General features: G+C 47.1%; 1 protein-coding gene across 14 annotated transcripts in view; it reads right to left on the bottom strand.

Annotated features, from left to right (window-relative positions):
• Nucleotides 1-17,469, bottom strand: part of GRIP1 (glutamate receptor interacting protein 1) — a 358,558-nt gene that overhangs the window by 170,373 nt on the left and 170,716 nt on the right. The window contains exon 1 of one of the 14 annotated variants that reach the window (XM_064166287.1): nt 6,079-6,237. The exons of the other annotated variants lie outside the window; for them this stretch is intronic. Coding sequence (XP_064022357.1) covers nt 6,079-6,133 — 55 coding nt within the window. The 5' untranslated portion in view covers nt 6,134-6,237. Of the gene's footprint in view, nt 1-6,078; nt 6,238-17,469 lie in introns of those variants that run through there. 14 annotated transcript variants of the gene reach the window in all.

The following is a 17,469-nucleotide window of genomic DNA, read 5'->3' on the forward strand; positions in this document are numbered from 1 at the left end:
AGTCAGCTGCTCCAAATGCAAGTTACCATTCTCTCTGAGCCCAGTGCTTCTCCAAGGGAGATCTATAATGTAGATTGTTAATGCAGTTTTTGGCTTGCCCTGCTCTTTTGGGATAGGAAAAGGATAAAAAATTAAAAGAATATAGAAACATTAAAAAAAACCCCTCTTCTCAGGGCAAATTTTAGTAGCTAATGTACTAGAGAAGAGAGCTTTATTCTTTTCATAACTGCCTAACCACTTCCAACATTGCTTACAACATATATAGGCATGTATCAACAGCTACACATCCATTTACCTATAGCTAACCATACCTACAAGGAGAGCAAGGCAGCAATATTCCAGCTAGAGGGGAAAAGTATCACAGTATCACCAAGGTTGGAAGAGACCTCACAGATCATCAAGTCCAACCCTTTACCACTGAGCTCAAGGCCAGACCATGGCACCAAGTGCCACATCCAGTCCTGCCTTGAACAGCTCCAGGGACGGCGACTCCACCACCTCCCCGGGCAGCCCATTCCAGTGTCCAATGACTCTCTCAGGGAAGAACTTTCTCCTCACCTCCAGCCTAAATTTCCCCTGGCACAGCTTGAGGCTGTGTCTTCTTGTTCTGGTGCTGGCCACCTGAGAGAAGAGAGCAACCTCCTCCTGGCCACAACCTCCCCTCAGGTAGTTGTAGACAGCAATAAAGTCACCCCTGAGCCTCCTCTTCTCCAGGCTAACCAATCCCAGCTCCCTCAGCCTCTCCTCGTAGGGCTGTGCTCAAGGCCTCTCCCCAGCCTCGTCGCCCTTCTCTGGACACACTCAAGCATCTCAATGTCCTTTCTAAACTGGGGGGCCAGAACTGAACACAGCACTCAAGGTGTGGTCTAACCAGTGCACAGTACAGGGGCAGAATGACCTCCCTGCTCCTGCTGGCCACACCATTCCTGTTGCAGGCCAGGATGCCACTGGCTCTCTTGGCCACCTGGAAACCAGGTAGCTACAGTACAAACTTATACCCACCATAAACATCTTAAATGCCATTAAAAAACCCAAAAGCTGTGGCTGAAAAATAACATGGAAAAGACACACTGGTGTAGCAACCACACACTGGTGCAAAAAGATAATGGATTCTTTCAGTTCTTGTTACTCTTAACCAGCCTAAATCTAAACTCAAATCATGTCTCAGCATGTACAAGACAACAGTCTCACACAATACCCTTCTTGTAAATGACTTCATCAAATAAACCAATACTTTTCTTCCATGGTTGCCTGTTAATGGGCACAAAGGTGGAGCTTCACCTAAGCTTGGTAACATGGCATTTCATCACTGAAAACATACTAACCTTCAAAACAAGGACTCTCAAAGCTGAAGTGTAGTACTCATTAAGGGGACTAATCTCACAGCCTTTTAAATTCCCTGCATGAATAATTGCTGTGAACATCCTGTTTGCCTCCTATTTTGGCCTCAGAGGGTACAGTGGAAATCCAGAATCACAGAATGTCAGGGGCTGGAAGGGACCTTCAAAGCTCAACCAGTCCAACCTCCAGGAACCTTGCCAGATCAGGAGCACCCAGAGCAGATCACACAGGAACACATCCAGGCAGCTCTGGAATATCTCCAGAGAGGGAGACTCCACAGCCCCTCTGGGCAGCCTGTTCCAGACTTCTGGCACCTTCACAGGGAAAAAATTCCTCCTCTTGTTTCCATGGCACTTCCTATGCCTCAGCTCCCACCCAATGCCCCTTGTGCTGGCACTGGGCATCACCCAGCAGAGCCTGGCTCCAGCCTCCTGCCACTCACCTGCACATCTTTATAAACATTAATGAGATCCCTCCTCAGGCTCCCTCTCTGCAAGCAGCACAGCCCCAGCTCCCTCAGGCTCTCCTCCTAACAGAGCTGTTCCATTCCCTTCATTATCTTTGTGGCTCTGTGCTGGACTCTCTCCAGCAGTTTTATGTCCCTCTTGAACTGGGGGGCCTAGAACTAGACACAGTACTCCAGGTGTAGCCTCAGCAGGGCAGAGGGGCAGGAGAACCTCCTCTCGACCTACTAGCCCCAGTCCTTCTAATGCACCCCAGAATGGCATTGCCCCTCACGCATTGCTGGCTCACGATCAACCTCCCATCCACTAGGACCCCCAGGTCCCTTTCCCCTTTGCTGCCTTCCAACAGGTCAGTCCCCAACCTACACTGATCCCTGGGGCTGCTCTTTCCCAGGTGCAAGACTCTACACTTGCCCTTGTTAAATTTTATTCAGTTTCTCCCTGCTCCAATCTCAGGTCTCACTGAATGGCAGCACAGCCTTCTGGTGTGGCAGCCACTCCACCCAGTTCGGTGCCATCAGCAACCTTGCTGACAGTGCTCTCTGTGCCCCCATCCAGGTCTCTGACAAATATGTGATACAGAACTGGTCCCAGTACTGACCCCTGTGGGACCCCACTAGTTAGCAGGCCTCCAACTAGACTCCATCCCATTGACCACAGCTCTCTGAATTTTCTTCAACCAGTTCCCAATCCTCCTCACCACCTGATCATCCAGACCACACTGCCTCAGTTTAGTCAGAAGGATGCTGTGGGAGAGTGTCAAATGCTTTAGTGAAGAAGAGTTGGTGTGCAGCAGCCTCAGCAGATGCAGTGCCCCTCGTACCAAGACAGACAATAAGGCATAGAAGGACTACACAGGCTTAGGGCAGTGGTGAAGAAGGAGCAGGGGGGCAAGAAGGTTATTGGATAGATGATCTTTGATGTTCCTTTCCAACCAAGCCATTCTATGGTTCTACATCTGTGTCCTATGACTGGCATAAACTTGAAGTTAGAGAGCAGAAAAGAAGGCCAGAGATGACCCTGGAGTTGAGGACAAGAGGTACAGGTTTTCATGCTGCAAGGTCTGACTTCTGGCTATGGGAAGGAAGAGAAGCAGTGGGTCACTGATGGGGGTTTGGAGAGCGTGTCCACAGCCAGATGGTATTTCCACCTTGACATTCACTCAGAACTCTTGAATATTCTCCTGACAGAGACTGTTAAATAACAAACTAAGCATGCATAGCGACCCAGAGAGACACAGCTCTGCTTTCCTTTTGTTTTGAAAGGCTAAGATGAAGCACAGGAAGAAGGGAGCATAATTGTTGTAAAACACAATATTGCCTGAACATCTCCCCGTTGGGACAAATTGCTTTTGGAGAGCCTCCAGCTGCCCAGAAGAGGCATTTTCTTTTACATCCTTATCTCAAAGAACAAGAAATGAAGACACAAGCAGACTTTGTCAAGACAGGTGTGAAAAAGTCACATACACAAACACAGGAAAACAAATATTCCCACTTTGTGTGGCACAATTCACTGCTGTGCACTGGCTGCTAAAAACACAAGAAACCTGTCATACCTATTTCTTTTCACCATGGTAGAGCCTGAAAGGCAGTGAAGAAATTATTTTTGGGAACTGCACAAAGGTACAGCACAGAAGAAAAAGACTCTACCAGAGAAAGGCTGGGGGAAAGCACTAAAGCAAGGCTGGGGGAAAGCATTAAAGCAAGGGAAATTGCTTTTGGAGCAAAGGAATTCCATGGATGAGGGACCTGAGCATCTCCCCTATGGAGAGAGACTGAGAGCCCTGAGGCTGTTTGGTCCGGAGAAGGCTGAGAGGAGATCTGAGCAATGTGTACAAATAGCTGAGGGGTGGGTGTCAAGCAGAGGGGGCCAAGCTCTTTTCAGTGGTGCACAGCAATAAGCCAAAGAGCAATGGACACAAACTGGAACAGAGAAGGTTTCATCCCCACATGAGGAGAAACTTTTTTAGAGTGAAGGTGCCAGAGCCCTGGAACAGGCTACCCAGAGAGGTTGTGGAGTCTCCTTCTCTGGAGACTTTCCAAGGAGGCATCCACACCTGGATGCATTCCTGTGAGGACTACCCTAGAGGATGCTCCTTTGGCAAGGCAGTTGGACTCAACGATCTCTGGAGATCATAGACTAGAACAGAATGGCTTAGGCTGGAAGGTACCTGAAAGATCATCTAGTTTCAACTCCCTGCCATAGGCAAGGACATCTCCCAGTGGAAGAGGTCCCTTCCAACCTCCAATGCCCTGTGATTCTGTGGAAGTGCCAAGCCCTAGGACTAGCCAGCTAGAAGGGAAGAGCTTCTCCCAGCTGATGCAGCAGCAGGAGAATGCTGGCTGGCGGCAGGAGTCCTCTCCACACTTAACGTGAATGTCACCAACCCACCCCGGTCCTCAGCTAGCCTGACTGTGTTGAGCAGTCCACAACTGGTGGCTGTGATGCAAAAGCCAAGGCCACAGAAGGCAGGAGAGTAAGCTAAAAGAACAAAGGTTTTGCTCAAAATGGTGACAATTCAGGAGCCTATCACTTAGGACAGATACCCCACTCTTGCCTGCATAAGGCATGCAGGAGAATACATGGACATACCTCTGACTGCCTTCTTTTTAATCAACTGTTAATAGTAAGATAAGCAAAAGCACACTTATTTAATGCAAAAAATCAATAGTATCATTCCAGCTCCTATCAGGAGGCAGTAGGAAAAGTAAGGAGTCTCAAAGGAAGTTAAGATAATTTCAGAGGAGAAAAAAAACCCACACTAGCCTGAGTTGAACGATGGAAATGTGAACGAATTAAGATGGCTATGATGTATAAGGATATTGATTAATCCCAGGGAAACTGTATTTAAGTGGAGCAACAACTCTCATCAGTGAGAGGCTGAATTAGTGCCCAGATCTGCCTTATAGAGATATCAGCAGACAAAAAGGTTGCTCTGCTCAAACCGGGAGAAGAGAAAATGCTGACTTTGACCTGATAAATGTGTAATAGAGCTACCAAAATAGAAACATTTTACACATGAGAAAAGCAGGCATTACCCAGCACGGATCTGAAAGAGAAGCAAACCTGCAAGAGGGGGCATGATTAATAAACATTTGAGTTCATATGCTTTGAACAACATCCCCCCCAAACAGCAATCTAAAGAAAAGGGAAATGCATTATATAAGTTTGACTGTGATGCTTCCTCTTTCCCCATTAGCTGATCTCACTGTACCAGCACCTTACTCTTTCATGCTTCCATAAAAACGAAATACCCTTTTTTTTTGGGTGAGCTACACCAACTAATAATCAAAGACTCCTGTTTTTGTCAAGGTGAGCTGACACCCATAGTTTCATTCATGCACGGCTGTGTTTCCAGCTGCACAGTAATGGCCATTACATGTTTCACAGTACCCAACCTCAGCCACAGATGCTTTTTATTTGCAGGCACATTGTGCTAATAATAATAATGTTAAAAGTTGCCACCAGAATCCCGAGCCAAAACCCCCCAAACAAGGCTGTTTTGTTTCTTTTACACAGACAAGGACAAATTATCAAATGCAAGGATTAAATTTGGGGGAAAAAAGAGTTATTTTTAGAAACTAAGAGACAGGGAAGGTGCTTTACACAGGCAGGTTTTCACACTGCTGCTTTAACGACCACAGGGGACTCAGAGTAAGGTGCAAGGAGTATTTTAAAGTTCCAAGTGCTAAAAGCAGAGAGTACAAAGATTTACAGTAACATCAGATGCACACTGCTCTAACAGCCAAATTAACTTCACAAGTGTGATGTGCGAGTGCAGCCCCGAAAAAGCAACAACCCACATGCTGCTGGCTGTATTTCACCCCGTACAGCACCTAAAGCATCGGCAGAAAGACCTTACCAAAGACAATGAACAACAGAAACTCCTCCTGGATCCAGGTCCTGAATAGCACTGTCAGTTGTTCCCAGCAAAGCAGAGCATGCACTGACCCAGGAGGGACTCCTCCGAGCCGGCAGTAGAAACACAAACCAATTATACCCCACGGTAACTTCGGCGCTCCAGTTGGAAAGAAATGCTCCTTTTAGCCACAGGGAAAGAAAGAAAAGGAACAGGAGAACCTATCCTTCCTAGCGCAGCATGGGACACGCAAGGGACTGAAGTGGCGGAGCCCCTAACACCTCTCTGCATGCCGAGTTCTTTGTTGCCTGACAGTGCATGGAAGGACGGTCGGATTCAAAGTGCGAGCAGCGGGCAGTGCCTGGGGCAGGCTGCGGCAGAGCCCCGCCACCAGCAAGGAGCAAAGCACGTTACCTTTGGCGAGCCTCCGCAGGATCTGACAGCGGCATTTGAAGGAGACAGCGATCATCCTGCCTGCCTGCCTGCCTGCCTGCCCGCCCGGCACAGCGCGCTCGGGGCTCCGCTCGGCGGAATGCAGCAAAGCCTCTCACCGCCTCCTCCCGCACATACCAGGAGAAAGGTAGCCCCGGCGGGGAGTGACAAAGCTCAATTCCTCTTGGCTGATGCAGAGATCAGCTCCGTGTCACCCGACAGAGCTGTGTCATTCACTCCTAACACCATCACCACCACCTGCGTGCCGGAGATGAAGCGCTCCCAAAGCAGTTCTGGCTTCAGCAGCTCGAAAGCATCCAGCTGCACCCCCAGGCGCGGGGATTAGAGGGAGTCGTTCCCCAGCCTCTCGCATTCCCTGGCTATGCAGGGAGCGATGCTTGCTGTGCCAGGCAAAGGGCCCTGGGTTTCAGCAGAGATGGTGTTTTTTAGATCCTCTTTTCCTCACATCTTGCCTTTCCCTTATGGTTCCCTCTGGATAAATAGGGCAAAACCTACTGAAGGCAAAAAAAAAAAGCCTGTTTCAAATGGAAAATATTCGGATCAAATCTTTAATATGGTTTTGATCTTACAGATCTGTAGGGAAGGAGGGAAAAAATTATATGTGTGTGTGTATGTATATATATATATGAACGGGGTGGTTTTATCAGCAGAAAAGCTTTTGTGACAATTGTAGACAAGTAAATTACAGCTGTTGAAGCACAGACCACAGGGGGAGGCAGAGAGGCAGAGGGAAGTGATGGATTGTTGTGTGTGGGCAGGACCGCCAAGCATTTGATCACACCAAAATAAACACAGCGATGCTGCATAGAGAACACACGGTGAATCCGATTTTCTGCCCTCACCGGAGAGGAGAGCAGCTTTTACTGCACCTGAGAATTTCTTTTGCCAAACATCTGTAAGATTCAGTAAGATTTCTTCATCCCCCCCCCGGGAGTTTCACACCCTCGTGCTTCAAAGTCTTCTGATTAACTCTTGCCCTTTCCTCTGTTTTCAGCCAGGGTCAGCAGCTGGCCCAGGTACCTGGCATGTGGTGCCAAGTGCCATACAAGCCATGTGGCTTTCTGACTTCCTGAGTCAGAAGACCTGGATGGGGCACTTAGTGCTATGGTCTAGCTGAATGGACAGGGCTGGGTGAGAGGTTGGACTGCATGAGCTTGGAGGTCTCTTCCAATCTGGTGGATTCTGTGATGCTGCTCAGGGAGCAAATTAACTTGCTTTCATATTTCATTCAGAAAATGATTGAGCAGAGCATAGAGCACACTGCTATGGAGCCAAAAAGATAACTAAAGGACAAGGCTCCACTCCTGTTTCTAAAAACCAAGAAAACAAACCAAAATAAGTCACATAAAGGTCGACAAGTCAGATTTATATACAAAACCCAAGTGTGGAATCCAACAGCTGCTTTCCTTTAAGACAAGAGATAATTATTTATTTTTCCTGGGGTGCATCAAGAAAAGTGTGGCCAGCAGATGTAGGGAGGTTCTTCTCCTCCTCTACTCTGCCCTGCTGAGACCACACCTGTAATACTGTGTCAAATTTTGGGCTCCCCAGTTCAAGAGAGACAGTGACCTGCTGGAGAGAGTCCAGTGGAGAGCCAGGAGGATGAGTGGGGGACTTGAGCTTCTCCCTGGTGGAGAGAAACTGTGAACTCTGAGGCTCTTTAGCCTGGAGAAGACAGAGGGGATATGATCAGTATGTATAAATATCTGCAGGGATGGGTGTCCAGTGGAGGGGGCCAAGTTCTTTTCAGTGGTGCACAGCAATAAGTCAAGGAGCAACAGTTACAAACTAGAACATAGGAGGTTTCATCTCAACGTGAGGAGAAACTTCTTTACAGGCCAGAGCCCTGGACCAGGCTGCAAAGAGAGATTGTGGAATGGCCTTCTCTAGAGACTTTCCAAACCCATCCAATTCATTCCTGTGTGGACCCCCCTGGATGATGCTGCTTTAGCAGGGGGTTTAGACTGGGGGATATCTGGAGGTCCCTTCCAACCTCTAAGGTTCTGTGATTCTGTAAAGACAGCTTCATTTAAAGCTACCTTTGTATACTCTGTCCTATTCTCTTGCTTTGATTACAAAAACACTCTGTTGCTTTTCTGCCATCTTTTGTCCACTGCTATATTTAACGTCACAGTCCACTGTTAGGGTGCATATCTTCTACCATCAGCCCCAGGAAGCCAGGAGGAGACAGGGACAGCTTTTACACTTGGAGCTGCTTCTCTCTCCCTGCCCGTTCTGCACTGCATCAGCAGCTCCGTGATATCCATGTTCCAACTCTCTGTTACAGTGCTTGTTTTTCTTATTTCATTTTATTGGTTACAGCAACACTCATATTTCCAAGGCCAAGGTGAAACATTCCATCAGCACAACTGCAATTGCCCAGACAGGCCTGGTGAAAATTGATTTCATTTGAGTGTCATTAAAACCAGATAGGGGTAATCGAGGCACCTGCTCGTCAGCCTTGTTATTGCCTCTGGTAGCTGCAGCAAACAGCTCTAAAACCCATCCAGTGGAAAAGCACCTGAACCCATGGGCTGATCCCTGTCCTCACAGACCTCCACCCAGGGCATGCAAGAAGGGCTGAAACCAGAGGAAGAAGATGGAAGTTCAAGCCAGTGTAATTCAGTGGTCTGGATGGAAAATGGAAGATCTTGGACTGCCACAGAGGGGAAAGAGGAGTTGTGTATTCTTGTTACACCACAAAGATGACACCAAGAGAAGCTGAAGTGTCTCTCTGCCTGCCAGTATGTTTTTTTTAGGGGAAAATGTGCCACCTCCTGCTCAGGTAAAAGGACTTCACACCACTAATACCAATCAATACCACCCTGTATCTGATTTCTCTGCTCCAGAGACTGCCAAAAGACTGTGGTCTCAGCACACTGCTGGTGTCTTCTCATTTGCCATGAGATTTACAGCATTCGATGCTGTAAATCTCATGATGTCCAGGTAGATCCATGTAAATGTTTCCCCTAACCAGAAGATGTGAAAGATGATAGTTTAGCTGTCCTAACATTTCACAGAATCACAGAAACACTCAGCTTGGCAAAGCCCCTCAGGATCAGCAAGTCCAACCAATATCCCTACTGTACAAGGTACACCCTAACCCATTTCCTCAAGCACCACTGCCACATTCCTTACAGACAATACAAAGAGCACTGCATAGAGTGGGGGTCAGCATTATCTGCCTTAGGCAAGCAGGACTCCACTCTCACCTCTAACAGGTAGACCTTGGCACCAGACCTTGCCAGTTTTAGAGCCAGGTGAACCTGCAGTGCTCCTCCTGCCCTTCAAAAGAAGGCGTTTTTGGTGAGCAGCTCTCAACTTAAGGACCTGCTTTTGTCTTCTGTCCTTCAAGAGTGCAATCTTGACAGCCTTGAGGATTTCTGCTACACAGAGAACAGCAAGAGACTGTACTTATACCATGAGAAAGAACTGCTGACTACTTGCCTTTGTGACTTGACTCCACGACTAACCCTGGTTCAGCCAGCTTGGTAGAGGAGGCAAGAGAGAGCACAGTGGTGAAAAGCAGACTTTGAGCACAGGAGAAGAATTCAAGCCTTTGTGTTAGGACATGCTAAATCCTGCTGGCATTAATTAAAAATGTACAGAGCTGGAGTAACAATAATTGGCTGTATGTGCAGAGGCAGCTGCAGGCATGGTCAGAAAAGGCTTTAGCAGAGCAGAGATGTAGTCCTCAATCTGAACCACTTATTGCACTGCTTACTGCCTCTCCTACATTACTGATGCATATGCTAAACAGCCTCTGAAGCACAGCAATAGTCACTTCCAACCAAGTCAGCAGGATTATTTTTTGTGCTCCTTCTGACAGTTTTTCTCCTCTTTGCCAAAGGAGGTCATGTGCTAATTTGAATGCCTCAGAAAGATTTCGCAAGACAGATTCTGTATTTCAGCAGCGAGTGGAACGATACACAGTGTGTAACTGTGGTTGCTTTGGGGCTTGGGGTGTTGGGTTTTTCCCCTGAGCTTTAGCAGTTCAAGAAAAGCAACACAGATATTGGACCAAGTATTCACAGAACCACAGAAATACTCAGGTTGGAAAAATGAGTCCAAGGCATATCCCTGCTCTGCAAGGTGCACCCTAAACCATAGCCCCAAGCACCACAGCCAAATGATTTTTAAACCAACCAGGGTTGGGGACTCCACCACCTCCCTGAGCAGCTCATTCCAGTGTCTGAACACTCTTGCCAGGAAAAAATATTTTCCCAATGTCCAATCTAAACCGACCCAGTGGCAGCTTGAGGCCATTCCCTCTTGTCTTAATCACCTGTGAGAAGAGTCCAGCACCAACCTCTCCACAACCTCCTTTCAGGTCGCTGCAGACAGCCATGAAATCTGCCCTCAGCCTCCTCTGTTTCACACTAACCATCCCCAGCTCCTTCAGTCTTTCCTCATCAGATTCATTTTCCAGGACCTTCCTCTGCACTGGCTCCAGCACCTCCACATTTCTCTTGTACTGAGATGTCCAAAACTGAACATGGTACTCAAGGTGTGGCCAAGTTGTCCACATGAGCTGTCAGGATTGGTTTTGGATGCCCCATACTCCTATTTTTCTTTACAGGCTAATTTTGTGTCACCACTTTGAAAGGGATGCACCACAGACTTGGTCACAGCGATGCAGACCTTTAAAGAAAGCCAATCCACAGGGCTCAGTGGTGACAGTGACATTCTCAGACTACAGCCTCAGTAAAACATGAAGGCAACCAGACAGATATACAATATCAAAGGTTTTGGGTCAGGAAGAAACAATGATATCTAGGCAGACCCATCTGCACCAGAAAGGCTAAATGATGTATGCTGAAGTCTGAATGCATCAGCCTGCACATCAGACTGGATGTGAGGAGGAAATTCTTCAGCATGAGAGTGGTGAGAGCCTGGAATGGGTTGCCCAGGGAGGTGGTTGAGGCCCCATCCCTGGAGATGTTTAAGGCCAGGCTGGATGAACTTCTGGGCATCCTGATTTAGGGCAGGGTGCCCTTGGCCATGGCATGAGGGTTGGAACTGGATGATCCTTGTGGTCCTTTCCAACCCTGACTGATTCTATGACTGATTAAAACTGTAGCACTCCAGATTCTGTTCCAGCATCTTAGAAGATACCACTGGTACCTAACACCATTACTCAAATAAAAAGCCAGCTTCTTAGGAGAATTAATTTTAGCTTTGAAAACAACAAATGACTGCATGGATACTTCTGCTTTGAAAACTACATTACCACTGTTGTAGCTGATAGGTACTTGTATCAATCAAGAACTAGCAACAAACCCAAGAATCTCCATCTTAGCAAAACGAAATCTGAACATTTTTCATCCCAAAGTGCTCTACTCTCCTGCAGCAGCAGCAGGCTCAGTCAATCCAGCAGTATTTGAATGGATACTGCTTTATTCCCCTTTGCTAGAGAGATGGAATAAGAAGGAAAAGTGCAATAAACCCACCCTGTTATTCCCCAGCACTCAGATTATCAACGCAGACAACTTGTCAGCTTTGCATAATTTGGAGGGGCCTGGAAATTTACTTCTTTATTAAATCAACCACAGCAGCTATTTTCTTGCTGCATTATCTGCTTTTGCAACACTGGGGGGTATATTTCACACAGATGTTACAGCAAAAGGCTTTACAGGTTGTTAAAGGACCTAAAAGGTGCTCTGGCTTCAGAGGTTCCTTGCTGGCGAACATTTCACATAGAAGGTACTCTGCCCTGGGGACCCCACCTGGAACACTGCATCCAGTTGGGGACTCCCCAGTTCAAGAGGGACCATGATCTACTGGAGAGAGGCCAATAGAGGGCAACAGGGATGCTGAAGGGACTGCAGCTCTGCCTGATGAGGAGAGGCTGAGAGCCCTGGGGCTGGTTAGCCTGCAGAGGAGAAGGCTGAGAGGGGATCTGAGCAATGGATAGGAATAGCTGAGGGCTGGGGATCAGGAAGGAAGGGACAGGGACAGCCTCTGCTCACTTGTGCCCTGCCATAGGAGAAGGGGCAAGGGATGGAAACTGCAGCACAGGAAGTTGCACCTCAAAATGAAGAAGAACTTCTTGAGTGTAAGGGTGAGAGAGCCCTGGCACAGGCTGCCCAGAGAGGTTGTGGAGTCTCCTTCTCTGCAGCCTTTCCAGCCCTGTCTGGATGTGTTCCTGTGTGACCTGTGCTGGATGCTGTGGTGCTGCTGTGGCAGGGAGGTTGGACTGGAAGCTCTGCAGAAGTCCAATCCAACCCCTAACATCCTGTGACGTTCACCTTGTGTGTTGAAAGTGGTAACACAGAATGAATCTGTTAAAGACTCGAGTTCATGCCACACAACCATTGCTGTGGCACCATGCAAATACAGTAGCTTCACTGCATAGGAATAGATCAGTAAAAAACAACTCAGAGGCTTTCTGGGTAGGGAAAAAAATATATCTTAATTTCTTGGCTCCAAGCAATCTTGGCCTGTTTTGAATTGGTGGCAAAATCAGTCGATACTGCCACGTTCTGGGATGAGTTTTTGTTAGAGCATTTCATAATGCAGCAATGAATCACTTTTGAATTGAGATGAATTTAAAAAATAATTAAATCTGATTTAATAATAGATTTCATAAAACTTGTAATAGAGCATGAAAGAAAACATAATGCACACACATTTTCCTCATGAAACACTCCAGCCTAAGGAACAGCTTTCCCAACCTTATCCTTCACAGCACTCCCACATCAGAGCTTCAAAAAAATCCTGATTTATCTTACCAGTGCACATCAATTACTGGCAAAAAAATTAAACTGTCCTTTCCAGAGGTACTGCAAATGGCTTTATAGAAAATATTGCATGTTATATATAAAAAAATCTAGTGAACATATCTATAAATGTACATAGGGTATATAGAAAATACATAGTGTGTGTGCATATAGATATATAAAAATACATATCACAGAATTACAGAAAAATCCAGCTTGGAAAAGTCCCCCAGGGTCACCAAGTCCAACCTAGAATCAATGGGATGAGATTTAACAAGGCTAAGTGAAGAGTTCTAAACTTTGGCCACAACAACCCCAAGCAGCACTACAGGCTGGGGACAGAGTGGCTGAGAGCAGCCAGGCAGAGAGGGACCTGCGGGTGCTGGGAGAGAGCAGCTGAACATGAGCCAGCAGTGTGCCCAGGTGGCCAAGAGAGCCAATGGCATCCTGGCCTGGCTCAGGAGCAGTGTGGCCAGTAGGACAAGGGAGGTTATTCTGCCCCTGTGCTCAGCACTGGTCAGGCCACACTCTGAGTGCTGTGTCCAGTTCTGGGCTCCTCCATTCAAGAGAGATGTTGAGGTGCTGGAAGGTGTCCAGAGAGGGGCAATGAAGCTGGTGAGGGGCCTGGAGCACAGCCCTGTGAGGAGAGGCTGAGGGAGCTGGGGGTGTGCAGCCTGCAGCAGAGGAGGCTCAGGGCTGACTTCATTGCTGTTTACAACTACCTGAAGGGAGGCTGTAGCCAGGTGGGGTTGGGCTCTGCTGCCAGGCACCCAGCAGCAGAACAAGGGGACAGTGTCTCAAGTTGTGCCAGGGGAGGTCTAGGCTGAATGTTAGGAGGAAGTTGTTGGCAGAGAGAGTGATTGGCATTGGAATGGGCTGCCCAGGGAGGTGGTGGAGTCACTGTCCCTGGAGGTGCTCAAGAAAAGCCTGGACGAGGCACTCAGTGCCATGGGCTGGCTGATTGGACAGGGTGGGGTGACAGGTTGGAGTGGATGACCTTGGAGGTCTCTTCCAACCTGATTGATTCTATGATTCCATCATTCTAAACCCTACTCTACAAAATTCACCTTAAGCCATATCTCTAAGCACATAGTGTCTACAGAAGAAGATCCAGTGTATAAATCTCTATATAATATATAGTTTATGTATTTTATAGTGTATCTACAGTGGCTGGGTGATAGGTTAGACTGCATGATCTTGGAGGTCTCTGCCAACCTGGCTGATTCTGTGATTCTCTATGTATTTTCTATAGTATATATACACTATAAAAACACACACACATATATAAAAATGTATTTAAAGCTCATATAAATTCACTAATATTAAGAAAGGTTTCTTACTGGAGAAACTGCCCTCAACAGATCTCTGTGGTAGTTTAAAACAAGCCCTCTTATCTTGGTTCTGAATTATAAACAGGAAACAGCAAAAGTCCAGAGATGTTCAGTAGAAAAAAAATGAAGTCAAGCAGTAAAAAGTAACTAAAATAGGGCATGGGATGCAAAAAAAATAATAGATAAGGCTACATCATTCCCTTGGGTTGTTAATTAGTATAAGGTAAGCTGCACAAAGTGTTCTACCTCCTTATTCCTCTCTTCACTCTGGCTGCTTTGCTGACCTGAGCTGAGGCTCCTTGTCTATGGCTAAGAAGATAGCAGCAGAGGAGCCTGATTGCTCTCTAGGGGTACAGCAACCCCTTTGTTCCTTCATCCAGAGGGGTGGGGGAACAATTTGAGGCTGTTTTTGTGTTATTTCTGAATTGTAAATAACTGTAAATACATGAAAATGGTTTTTCTACACATTCATTGTGCTTTGTGCTGTTGGGTTTTAGCTTTGCTGGAAGCAGAGATGCAGTTTGCTCCCAAACTGTCTGAGCTAGTCTGGTGATTTTATTTTTGGGGGTTTGTGTGTGCAATTTCAAACTCACCACAAGCTCTGAGATATGCAACTCAACTCTGGTTTCTCACTCCCAGCCTTGTTCCCACTGCTCACAAAAGAGGCTGTTTAGCTTCACCCAGGCTTTCCTAGCTCCCAATTTTGGTTTAAACACAATTAGGGACTTAAGAGAACTATAAAATATGAAGATGCTGCATGTACTACAAAGATTATACTCTTTTATTAGCACAAGTGTGTTGCAGTCTCTCAAAGGCAATTTCAAGCACAGGCACCAGTAGATGAAATTTAATTCAGGAAGAAGTCTCTTCACAGAGCCAACAGCCTGTGAACACTGCTCCATTTCTAGCACATCCACCTGGCTGTAACCTCTCTCTGGTTTGGCACAGGATGACAAAGGAGAGTGATTACTTTCTGCAGCATCCCTAACATTTGTCCTAGACAAGGAGCAATGGGTGAGAGGTGAGGCATAGGAAGTTTCATGGAAACATGAGGAGGAATTTTTACCCTGTGAGGGTGACAGAACTCTGGAACAGGCTGCCCAGGGGAGTTGTGGAGTCTCCCCCTCTGGAGATATTCAAAACCTTGCCTTGGTGAGATCACATCTAGAGTACTGTGTTCAGTTCTGGGCCACTCAGTTCAAGAAGGACCTCAAGGAACTGCCTGAAAGAGTCCAGCACAGAGCCACAGAGATGCTGAAGGCAGTGGAACATCTTCCTTAGGAGAGCCTGAAGGAGTTTGGGCTGTGCTGCTGGGAGAGGAAGAGCCTGAGGGGGGACCTCATCAGTGTTTATAAATAAGTAAAGGTCAGTGCCAAGAGGACGGAGCCAGGCAGTGCCAGGACAAGAGGCAGTGGGTGGGAGCTGAGGCATAGGAAGTGCCAAGGAAACAGGAGGGAAATGTTTCCCCTGCGAGGGTAACAGAAGCCTGGCACAGGCTGCCCAGGGGGGCTGTGGAGTCTCCCTCTCTGGAGATATTCCAGAGCTGCCTGGATGTGTTGCTGTGTGCTCTGCTCTGGGTGCTGCTGCTCTGGCAGGGTGCTTGGACTGGCTGAGCTCTGGAGGTCGCTTCTAGCCCCTGGCATTCTGTGATCTTCTGAGTAAAGCAGCTGTAACTTTTCAACGTATAACAAAACAAACCACAACCAAGGGGAGTCTGTCTGCCCTGCCAACAGCTGAACCAGTGAAAGGAGGTACCAGAAGCAGCACTGTGCCTTCTTCAGGATGCTTGTAGAGCTCAGGGAGAGAAACAACAAGCAACGACTCTGTTCAGTGAACACAATCAGCCCAGCACGGGCTCCTGCCAGCAAACATGCATATAATTACAGGCTCGGGGATTTAATGTAATCTCAAAACTAAAGGATGAGTCTGCCTTACAAGTAGCTTCCACAGGCTGCACTAGCTGGTTAAAGACTCCTGTAATTACAATTTCTGTAAGGCTCTGTACTTTGGAGAGGCTTTTTCAATTAGTCAAACCCATGACCTTCCCATTGCTGCATCAGTCTTGCACCGAAACAAAAGCTCAGCGCTGGCTCACAATTACCACACTGAAAGGGAGGACAATCTCTGACACTTAGCAGAAAACAGCTGGTTTTAGCCTCATTCCAAAACTGAAAGCCTCCACCAGAAGTGGAATAATTATACCTCTCTTTAGCTATACCTCCAACTTTACCTATTTAGTTTTAACTCAGCCTATTTAGCAGCTGTGAAATCAGAATATCACACCAGACAAACCTACAACGTCTGTTTGGAGGGATGAGTGTAGAATCCAATGTTAAGGTCATTTCATCTACTACAAGAGATTTTTTTAGGCAGGAGCTCAGTAAGTTTTTATGTGTGATGGGGTTTAGGTGTTTAAATGGAGGCTGGATGAGGCACTCAGTGCCATGGGTTAGCTAATTAGGAGGTGTTAGGTGATAGGTTGGACTCGATGATCTTGAAGGTCTTTTCCAACCTGGGTGATTCTGTGAAGTCTTTACATTCTGGACAAAAAGGATGGCAATGGAAAATTACAGCTCTGGAGATTCAGCACAAAGAAAGAATCACAGAATTATAGGATGTCAGGGGCTGGAAGGGAGCTCCAGAGCTCAGCCAGTCCAACTCCCCTGCCAAAGCAGGAGCACCTAGAGCAGAGCACACAGCAACACATCCAGGTGGGTTTTGAATATCTCCAAAGAGGGAGACTCCACAACCCCCCATGGCAGCCTGTGCCAGGGTTCTGGAAGGGTGGCACAATCAGAGTTTCAGCAACAGCTCTAAGCCTCTGTAAGACAAAGGGAAATGCCAGTGGAATTGTACTCCTACCTGCCTGCAAGCTGCAGGAAGATGTGGTAGCAGCTGCCTCTCTAGAGTGGGTTTCTGTACAGAAATTAGGTCACACACTGGCTGCTTGCCTGCAGTATGAGCAGTAGCCAGACAACTGCCACTGACCACTGCACATTCCCAGGCCACACTGACAGAAGCAGAACTGGTGTGCCAGGAAACAAAAAACCCCATGGAAAATCCAGAGAAACACAGAGATACACAGAGCAGGGAAAAATCAGCACAAAGGGGAAGAAAAAAAACCCCAGTTTGAAGCATGGACACATACTGACTGCCATGGATTAGCAACTTTCCCTCCCCACTATCTGACATTTCCCAGACTGACTCAGATGGTTGGGAAGTTGAAGCTGTATTTACAGCATGGCAAAACACACAAGCACATATACACAACACATGTAAGTATGCACAACCTGAGACCACCA

Source organism: Pogoniulus pusillus, chromosome 27 (assembly GCF_015220805.1).
Source record: "Pogoniulus pusillus isolate bPogPus1 chromosome 27, bPogPus1.pri, whole genome shotgun sequence".
Lineage (NCBI taxonomy): Eukaryota > Metazoa > Chordata > Aves > Piciformes > Lybiidae > Pogoniulus > Pogoniulus pusillus.